This window comes from Teleopsis dalmanni, chromosome 2, assembly GCF_002237135.1.
Source record: "Teleopsis dalmanni isolate 2A chromosome 2, ASM223713v2, whole genome shotgun sequence".
Lineage (NCBI taxonomy): Eukaryota > Metazoa > Arthropoda > Insecta > Diptera > Diopsidae > Teleopsis > Teleopsis dalmanni.
The window spans coordinates 142,139,411-142,149,635 of NC_051847.1; the positions used below are offsets into that span (position 1 = coordinate 142,139,411).

At 34.4% G+C, this 10,225-nt stretch overlaps 2 protein-coding genes across 2 annotated transcripts; both read left to right on the forward strand.

The window, feature by feature from the left end:
* The first annotated feature begins 491 nt into the window (after window positions 1-491).
* LOC119685644 (histone H3) lies at window positions 492-1,027 on the forward strand. The gene has a single exon (XM_038099989.1). The coding sequence runs from the start codon at window positions 590-592 to the stop codon at window positions 998-1,000; it is 411 nt and encodes a 136-aa protein (XP_037955917.1). The 5' UTR covers window positions 492-589; the 3' UTR covers window positions 1,001-1,027.
* Window positions 1,028-6,434: 5,407 nt separating this feature from the next.
* LOC119685645 (histone H2A) lies at window positions 6,435-6,897 on the forward strand. Its single transcript, XM_038099991.1, has one exon. The coding sequence runs from the start codon at window positions 6,502-6,504 to the stop codon at window positions 6,874-6,876; it is 375 nt and encodes a 124-aa protein (XP_037955919.1). The 5' UTR covers window positions 6,435-6,501; the 3' UTR covers window positions 6,877-6,897.
* The last annotated feature ends 3,328 nt before the right edge of the window (window positions 6,898-10,225 follow it).

Consider the following 10,225-nt stretch of genomic DNA (forward strand, 5'->3'; position numbering starts at 1 on the left):
CCTTGTCTCTTTAAAGCATATACGACATCCATGGCTGTAACAGTCTTCCTTTTGGCATGTTCTGTATATGTAACAGCATCACGGATCACATTTTCCAAAAATACTTTCAATACTCCACGAGTTTCTTCATAAATCAAACCAGAAATACGCTTAACTCCGCCTCGGCGAGCTAAACGTCTGATAGCTGGTTTCGTAATACCTTGGATGTTATCACGAAGAACTTTGCGGTGACGCTTAGCACCACCTTTTCCTAATCCTTTGCCACCTTTACCACGACCTGTCATTTTGTATTTAAATTTTTATAGATATGGTAGAACCGTTCGAATTCAAATTCAAACAATAAATGAAGTGACGACGGATGATTGACGACTATTTATAGAAAACATAAGCACTATGAAAGATATGAAAAAGATTGAGTAAAACAAAACAAAACAAAAGAAAACAAAACAAAAAGAATAAGCAATATGAGAAACAATGAATGTTAAAACATGTGAATAGTTGAAACAGAACATCCAGGTATGATGAGAAAATTGAGCTATTCAATTGCGCTATTTTTTAAAATACCATATTGTAACATATCTCATAAATTATGGCTCGTACAAAGCAAACTGCTCGTAAATCGACTGGTGGTAAGGCACCACGAAAACAATTGGCTACCAAAGCCGCACGTAAAAGTGCACCAGCTACTGGAGGTGTGAAAAAACCACATCGTTATCGTCCAGGAACTGTAGCTTTACGTGAAATTCGTCGCTACCAAAAGAGTACTGAGCTCTTGATTCGCAAATTGCCATTCCAGCGTTTGGTCCGTGAAATTGCACAAGATTTCAAAACTGATTTACGTTTCCAGAGTTCTGCTGTAATGGCTCTTCAAGAAGCTAGCGAAGCATACTTAGTGGGTCTTTTTGAAGATACTAACTTATGCGCAATTCATGCCAAACGCGTTACAATTATGCCAAAAGATATTCAATTGGCTAGACGTATTCGTGGAGAACGTGCTTAAGATTGGAAGCAATATAATTTTATAAATATACAAAAATCGGTCCTTTTCAGGACCAAAATTATATAAAGAAAAGAGATAAATAAATGACATGACTTATCCAGGGTTTGAAATTGCTTAACTATTTTCAATTGCTTATTTTTGACTACGAAAATAAAATAAGCAAAATGTAAATGCAATTGTTGCATAGTAAGTTTATTCAAAGAAAAGAGATAATGATAAATTATATCATATAGATGTAGTATAGACATTGCTATTAGAAGTAGCATAACATATATTAATATGTATAATGTTAGCATCATATGTATACTATTATTAGTATCATATAGTGTATCATTAGACATAGAATGTTTCACGTCATAACATTTAATTGAATCAATATATTTTATTTTTCTTTTGCTGTAAGCAGAAAGCATCAGAAGCCATAATGTAAGACTTGAACTTACTAAAAGAACGCTTAAGGAATGAGTTGTAAAAGAGCTTATCTATCCCATGAAATTGTATGGTATCATAGAATGAATGACAAGGAACAAATACTATATTTATGTTTTCAAATTTAAAGCACGAATGTAAATATAGAATATATCAATTTAAAAGCGATGATAGTACTAAGACTGATGATAAGGATTAAGACTCGTTAATTCAAGAGTTAACTCTATTTAGCAGGTTATATTATCCATGATTAAAAAACTGTAAGATCCTCAAAACCGACAGAAATTAATTTGTTGATTGAATCATTTATTCACTAACAACCAAACGATAGCTGATAATTCATGAAGAGACTGTCAAAGTTTTTTTTTATTTTTTTCTTCTATCAGTAGCCTTTTAAAAGAAATATCAAAAACAAAATATATATCATATTTATATTATTATTATGTTGAGGCTAGTTGAGTCAGTGCACTTGAGCACTTTTACTTTCTATTAACTACGAGGTTTCTTCTTAACCCCTCTTTACGCCTTGTCTGGATTATTGTTTATAACTTTATCAGATCTGCATACCTCCCCGAGGAGCTTGTAACCATTCTGAGATTCAATAACGCGGTGTTGATAAGCCTGTCAGTTTTCGTAAATAATTTCAGGGCTCTATACATATTTATAATATAGATAAATTATCAACTCAATTGAATATTTTTGTGGCCCTGAAAAGGGCCTTTTGAATAAGTGGTGTTTGTTTGATATAACGCAATTTACTTGGAACTAGTATACTTAGTGACAGCTTTTGTTCCTTCACTAACTGCGTGCTTAGCCAGTTCACCGGGAAGTAAAAGACGAACAGCAGTTTGAATCTCCCGACTAGTAATGGTGGAGCGCTTATTGTAGTGTGCTAAGCGCGAAGCCTCAGCAGCAATACGTTCGAATATGTCATTCACGAAGCTGTTCATGATGCTAATGGCTTTCGATGATATACCAGTATCGGGGTGGACTTGCTTTAACACTTTATAAATGTAGATAGCATAGCTCTCCTTCCTCCTGCGCTTCTTCTTCTTATCGTTTCTGGTTATATTTTTCTGAGCCTTTCCATCTTTTTTGGCTGCTTTTCCGCTAGTTTTTGGTGGCATGATTTCTGATTTTAAATTTTAATCGTCGATTTGGATTTTTTTTTTTTTTTTTGCAGTAGGGGGAAAGCATCAAAAGCCACAGTGTGAGACTTGAACCCACTAAAACCACCTCTTAGGAATGCATAGAGAATAGATTCCAAGCAAGGGACCGTGAAGGTCCAGGACTAGGAACCCCATTCCAGTTTCAACGATTGGAGTGAAAACAATTACTAGTAAGGCTTAACATTTACAATAGTAAATATATCTAAGCCATGAAATTTGAAGAATGAAAACGGTGAGACGGAATACTACTTAAATTGAGTTTGAGGAGGCTATTTATAAGTACACACGTTGAAGGGGATTACTGTAACCACGGTTGTAAAACGGGATTACAGGGGGAGATTGGGCAATGTCGTCCAGGAGGAGGGATAGGAACTGGGGAGGTTTATGCCTCATAGCGAGTAACAGATCAGTTGGTAGCTGATCAGATCTCAGAACGTCGGGGGGGAGGTTATGGGCCCTAGTAAAGTATCGACGAGCTTGGGACAATAGATAATCGTCAAGCCGCTCGATATTGGCGGATTTGTAAACAAAATTTATACGGTGATGTTTGCCATTAGGCTTGCGCTTGTAATTTATACAGTCGCGGAGAATTTTTCTTTCTAACGCACGTAGGCGTTCCATTTGAGCCGAGGAGATGCCTGACCAGATGGGAAAGGAGTAGGTGGAAAGAGGGCGAATGAGTTGTTTATAGCACAAGAGTTTTGCTTGAATATTTAGCTGGTTGTGGCGTCTTAACGCATTTTTAAGGCTCATATGGCGGAAGGACACATTCTTGACAATATAATCGATGTGGGGAATGAAGTTATGTTTGGGAGAGAACATAACTCCAAGGTACTTAAACTTGTCAACAAGTTTAATGGGGGTCCCATTAAGTTTAAGCTTAATGTTAGAGGGGTTATAACTGCTTGGACGATTTCGTGCATAGCCAGTGAAGGCAATGGCAGAGACTTTGAGGGGGTTTAATTTGAGCTTCCACTTATGGTAAAAGCAAGAAAGATTTCCTAAATGCTGGTTTAAGGAGTTAGAGACCCTGGGAGTATAAGACGATTTGGAGTATATTAGACAGTCATCTGCAAAGCAGAGCTGCTTGACATTTGGGGGAGGGATAGGAATGTCTGAAGTGTAGATGTTAAAGAGTATGGGACCAAGTACAGAACCCTGAGGGACACCAGCTGCTACAAGGAATTCCCTAGAAAGGCTAGAACCAACACGAACCATAAATTTTCTTCCTGACACAAATTGGTAGACAATGCTACAAAGGAGCGGGGGGAAATTGAATTGGTGGAGCTTGTAGACAAGGCCTTCAATCCAAACAGTATCAAAAGCTTTCTCAATATCTAGGCTCACAGCCACGGTGGGTTGAGAGTTATAGAGACCTACACAGATATCACTTTGGAAAATACTAAGCGCGTCTGTGGTTGAGGTTTTGTTACGAAAACCAAATTGGAAGTTCGGGAGAAGTCGTTTTTCTGTTATGTGGGACTTAAGTTGACTAGCAATGAATGATTCATAAAGTTTACTTAGTGAGCTAAGTAAGGAAATGGGACGGTAGCTTGAGGGGAGAGTATGAGGCTTACCGCTTTTATGGACAGGTATGACAATGGCTCTCTTCCAAGGCCTGGGAAAGTGACCAATGTTGTAAGAGTGATTAAAGATAATCGCACATGTGCAAAAAAAGAGAGGAGACAGATTTCGCATAGCGTGGTTGGAGATTCTATCCAGTCCAGAAGATTTTTTAGGTCTTTTTGACTTAAGGATGGTGAAGAGACCTGATGGAGTAATGAACCCGTTTGGGTCAAGAGTATTAGCACTGTTGGCTGGGTAGCTGGTGCTGAAGTTAGTAATGCTTTGTCCGAAGTTTTCGTAATGGTCTCGGACAAAATTGCAGACCGTTGCATTGAAATTTGGATTTCCATCACCGAGGGAGACCTTATGATAAAGCTCAAAGGTTTCGCCAAATATATTGGCTTTGGTTGAGTCATCAGAAAAACTTCTGTTATTGATGGTGATGTCAGGAGTGACTTTTTTAATGCCACAGATCTGCTTAACTTTTTTGAAGACATCAGAGTCGCATTTAGCAGAACGAACTAAGGCATTGAAATGATTATTTCTAGCCAACTTGATCCTTTGGGTAAGGATATTATCAAGAGTGGAAATTATAGCTCGCATGAGCTGAAATCGAGGAGAGTTAGTTTGCCTGAGGCGATATAGCCTACGGCGAAGAACTTTGCGACGTTGGATTAGATCAACAGTAAGAGGATCAAGAGGAACCTGGTGGCACTTTTTAAGAAGGGTCAGTGGGACATGCTCTTCGATAGTTGCAGAAAGAATGCTCTCAAGTTGTGAAGTGACACAGTCAATTTCATTAGGTGATAGGTTCCTATTTACAGGAAGGTCAAGGGAGGAAATCATTCTATCAAGAGTGGAATTGAAGCTGTCCCAGCAGGTGGCAGCGAAATTTAAATACGTACGAGGGGCAGATAGGAGGGCTCTACAGCCTGTGAGAGGTAAAACAACAGCCTGATGGTCAGCAACGCCATCAACGACTGAAGTATTTCCAATCATGTCGGAGAGACAGTTGTCAGTGAAGAAAAAGTCGAGTGTCGCATTGAAGCGTGTTGGCTCGTTGGGGGCAACAAGATTAATATTGAGGTTAATACAATTGTTTATATACCAGTTGTATAATCTGGTACCATTAATGCAGTTTTGAGCGTTATTCCAAAAGTAGTGTTTACTATTGAAGTCACCTCCAATAACAAATGGATTTGAAGAAAGGTTTATTAATTTAGTGAGGTCATTAGGGTCAATAGATTGGGATATAGAGGGCGTGTAATACACGCAGAATAAATCAAGATTAAAGTTATTTTCGAGGAGAAGAGTGATACCGCAAGCTTCAAATGAGGAGAGTTGAGGAATACGAAGTTCGGAAAAAGCGTATGTTGCCTTAAGAAGGATTGCAACCCCTCCACCAGGACCAACCCTATCGAAACGGACGACATTGTAACCAGAGAAAGTAAGAGTGAAACCAGGATTGATTCTGGTTTCAACAGCAAGGAGAACATCAGGCTTACTATGCGTAAGAAAGTTTTGAAAAACTTCACGCTTAAGCTCTGAGCGGAGAGAGTTTACGTTTATAAGAATAATCTTAAGATTATTCATATAAAACGAACTCAAATACTTTACGAGTGAGGAAGACCTTACGCTCTACTTGTGAGGTGAGAGTGGAAAATTGTTGCTTAATACTTAAAGCAAACGAAAACAATGATTCAATATCAGGCATATGAGAGCCAATATTTGCGCCTGAAGTGCCAGAGGATTTATGAGAGCTATTAATTGGAGCAGGGTGGAAAATTTTTTTTGGATTGAGAGGCTGAGCAGCGGACGCAGAGGACGCAACAGTGCGCGGAGGAGCACTAGAAATCGCAGCCATAGAAGCAAAAGAGGAACCAGGCTTGACAAAATTAGTCGGAAGACGGTTAGGGGTTTCAGCCGTTGAGGCTTTAGATTTGGCATTGCGAGAAGCACGAAGCTCTTTAAATTTAGAGCACCTGTAATTTGCTGGGTGGCCAGTCTGACCACAGTTACAGCATTTGGGAAGGATCTCCGGGATTTGTTGCTTTGTCACTGGATCAAAGGCTTTAGGCGGAAGGGTGCAAGCACCTTTAGAATGCGAACCACCACAACGGACGCAACGAGAGGGAAAGTTGCAGAATTTGGCGGTATGGACCCCGTCGATTTGGAGCAATTTCCGTTTCTATATAAACATTTTTCAAACGAAAGTTTAAAGCAATTTTTTATTTTAAATTGCGTTTAGAAAAAGTATATGAGATAATTTGTCGGCATCATTAAAAAAAAATAGATCCAATTTTTATAAATCTCAACTACTAGAAACTCAACTCAACTATGTCTGGTCGTGGTAAAGGTGGTAAAGTTAAAGGCAAGGCAAAGTCACGATCAAATCGTGCTGGATTACAATTTCCAGTTGGTCGTATTCATCGATTATTGCGTAAAGGCAATTATGCTGAACGCGTTGGTGCAGGTGCTCCAGTCTACTTAGCTGCCGTTATGGAATATTTGGCTGCTGAAGTTCTTGAATTGGCTGGCAATGCAGCACGCGATAATAAGAAGACAAGAATCATTCCTCGTCATTTACAGTTGGCCATACGTAATGATGAAGAATTGAACAAATTATTGTCTGGTGTTACAATTGCACAAGGTGGTGTACTACCAAACATTCAGGCTGTACTTTTGCCAAAGAAAACAGAAAAGAAGGCTTAAATTATTTTATTTTATTTATTAAAATACGAATACATATACGTGGAGAATTAACTATCAATTAATCCGTCCTTTTCAGGACGACAAAATTTATTTTATTAAAGAAAATGTATTTCATTAAATCAATTGATATAAATATTGTACATACTATCATACCTACCCTACTAACTTACACAAGCCATACTTTAAAACACTTAACAATCAATCATTTCTTGCCTCGCCCTTCTGTTCCGTTACATTCCTGGAAGACCTTCATGAAATCGAAATCTTCGAAAATTGTAAATCAGCCTACATAACAGATAAAATACATAGCATTGTTAGTGTATAACTTAACACTGCGTTTTGCTACATAGTAATAATTTTTTTTTTGTTTTTGGGCAGCAGGTATCAACCAGTTTTTATACATACGAGTGTGTATGCGTTCCAATTGACTTCCTAGAAAGCAGGTTCGCTGTGCCACTATTTTTTAAGAATGCAAGTTTATTATTCAGGGTTAGATAATTGAAGTGTTACCTATTCAAGCGATCACATTATTTTTTTATTGATTCAAATTACAAAAATTTGTGAAAATAATTAAAATTTCACAATCCATTCACTCTAGCTTGATGTGGCCACCTTTTGTCTTGACTATGGCTGTGATCTTCCAGTATTTTGGCCTATTCCTGAATAAAAGCTTTCTTCAGCGTATCGAAACTGGCTTATTTTTTAGTTCTCAACTTGCTCTCCAAATTGGCCCAGCGTAACAACTCCTTTGCTCATTCGAGTTTAACTTTTTGTTGCTTTGGTGCAAGATCTTGTGCCTTGGAACTTTTAAAGCTTTACCTTGAGCTTATTTTGGAAAATGCGTCAGATGCTTCGTTCAGATATTATCGGTTCTTTGGCCATTTGATTAGTACTACGACATGGATTTCGTTTAAGTCGAGCCTTCACTTTCCGAACCATTTTAGGCAATGTTGCTGTTTTTTTTTCGTCCACCACTATAGCATTTGGTGACTCTGCCTGAGCTATTATAACGATTTAAGGTACGATACACAAACATTTTATTCACATTGAGATATTTGAGCTCAAGCACAATAGCTAGTTGTAATTTTCCAACCAAATATAATGCAATCACACTTATTTTTTAATTCCATTTCGAATAATATTAGTTCTATAAAACTTAGACGCAAATGCTTGTGGTAATTTGTAAACAATATAAATAGCTGTCATTCATATGAATTTGACGTAGTTGGCAATATCAGTTTGACAAACATATCTCTGTGTAATTTGTAACACTTCAATCGCCTAACCCTTTATATTATTAAGAATTTTTTAATATTTATCATAGATTCGCGTATCAGTAAATAGATACATAAATCTTCGCAGGTAGTATAATCTAAGTTACAATAATATTAATATTATATTTGTTACTAATAAAAATGTACAAAACAAATAACGTTGCCAGGTCAATAGCATAAAGTTTCATAATTACCTTTTTGAAATCAAGAAACTAATAATTTTGTGCCAAATATTTGTATTTATTATTAAATAAATGTGATACAATTATTAAAAAACATTAATATTCATAATATAAAGAAGGAAACATATAAAAAATAATTATTTTTCTTTTAAAAGGTTTAAAATTTATTTATTTATTTACTAAACATCTTATAAAATTTTCAAAATGGTAACACCTAATTTATCTCATTAGAAATTCTGGTATGTACCAACAATCGCTGCCATACCGACATAATTGACTATTTCCCCTAAATATACTCGAACTCGCACACGGCCTAAATGTTTACTATTATTATCATAGTTACTATTTCAATATTTTGGTATTGTAATATTTATTATTACAGATAAATTATTTAAAGGTAGAGTTTTTAAAATTTGTATCTGAATTAGTTTTATAAAATATTCTATATTTTATAAAAGATTTATGGCAGTAGATGGAAAACATCCGAAGCCACTGTGTGAGTCTTGAACCTACTAAAACTAGCTCTTAGGAATGACTATGGAAGATTGCAGCCGCAAGTTTATATATATACTTCAGTATCTATTTAAATGTTATCCATATCCATGTTAGTTTATAAAAAAATTCATCTTAAATTTTAACATTTTATGTCGTATATCACTCCTTATAAAAATGTTAGAATACGCACATCTAATTTTAATTTTATTTTAATTATAAAGTAATAAAAAGAACATTTTTTTTAAATATACATATTTAATAAAATACTTATAATAGTCAAAGTTAAATGATTAAATTATAATTATAAAAGAAAAAGTAAAATGATTTCATTCTTATATATTTTTAATCATGTATGTAGATATAATTTTTTTTTATGAATTCTATTAAGTAGGATACGTACAGTTGTTATATTCGAATGATATTGAAAACTATAAATTTAATTGCTGATATGTTATTAATAACGTTTATATATAATAATTTTTCACATGATTAAAAATTATTTAAAACTTGTAATAAAATTTTAAAAATAATACGTATAGAAAATCTTAAAACATATTTTAAAGTAAACGAATTCAATGTAACATGTTAACATTATGGATGGATATCTAATCTCAAATAGACACTATTTGATATAATTAAAAGTGATAATCTTATATTCTAATTAAAATACAATATATTTATTTATAATTATTTCTATTAGTGCTTTAAAATTTTAAACTTTTATATAAATTGAGTTAATATTTCAAAATAGGATAAAACATAAGCATTCAAAATGTTAAAACTGACGTTTTTATGCATCTCGTGTTTTATTAAATTTGCATTTATAAATATATGAAATATATAAAACCATATATATAATTTAACAGAGAATTGAATAAACTATTTAATAAATAATTTAATATATAAATTATACAAAAGATAACTTTAAAATATTCTAATTTATTAACAAGTTCAACTATAGATTTACAAAATTTAAAGTTTAAACCAATTTTTATATATTTTATATAATTATAATTAGTATAAAAATGAATGTAATAAAATATTCAATATCTTCTTTACTTAATTTGATTTAAATAATTGTGTTTAATTTACTTGGTCTATTTAAAATTAATAATAAATGTTGAAAAATTTTTTCAAACTCAGTAGAAATATGTATTAATGAAAAATTTTTATAAATGCGCTCTTCTCGGCGCTTCGTACAAAGTGAGCTAAGCTACCATAAAAATGCGAAAAAATATTCATAAGTAAGAATATTACGGAATATTAAAAAGCAAATATGTCTGAAGCTGTTGCCGTTGCAAATACAGATTCTCCAAAGGAGGTAACTGCCGTTCCTGAAAAGAAAGTTGCTGTTAAAAAGGCAACAAAAGTAAAAAAACCTTCTGCAGCTCCATCTCA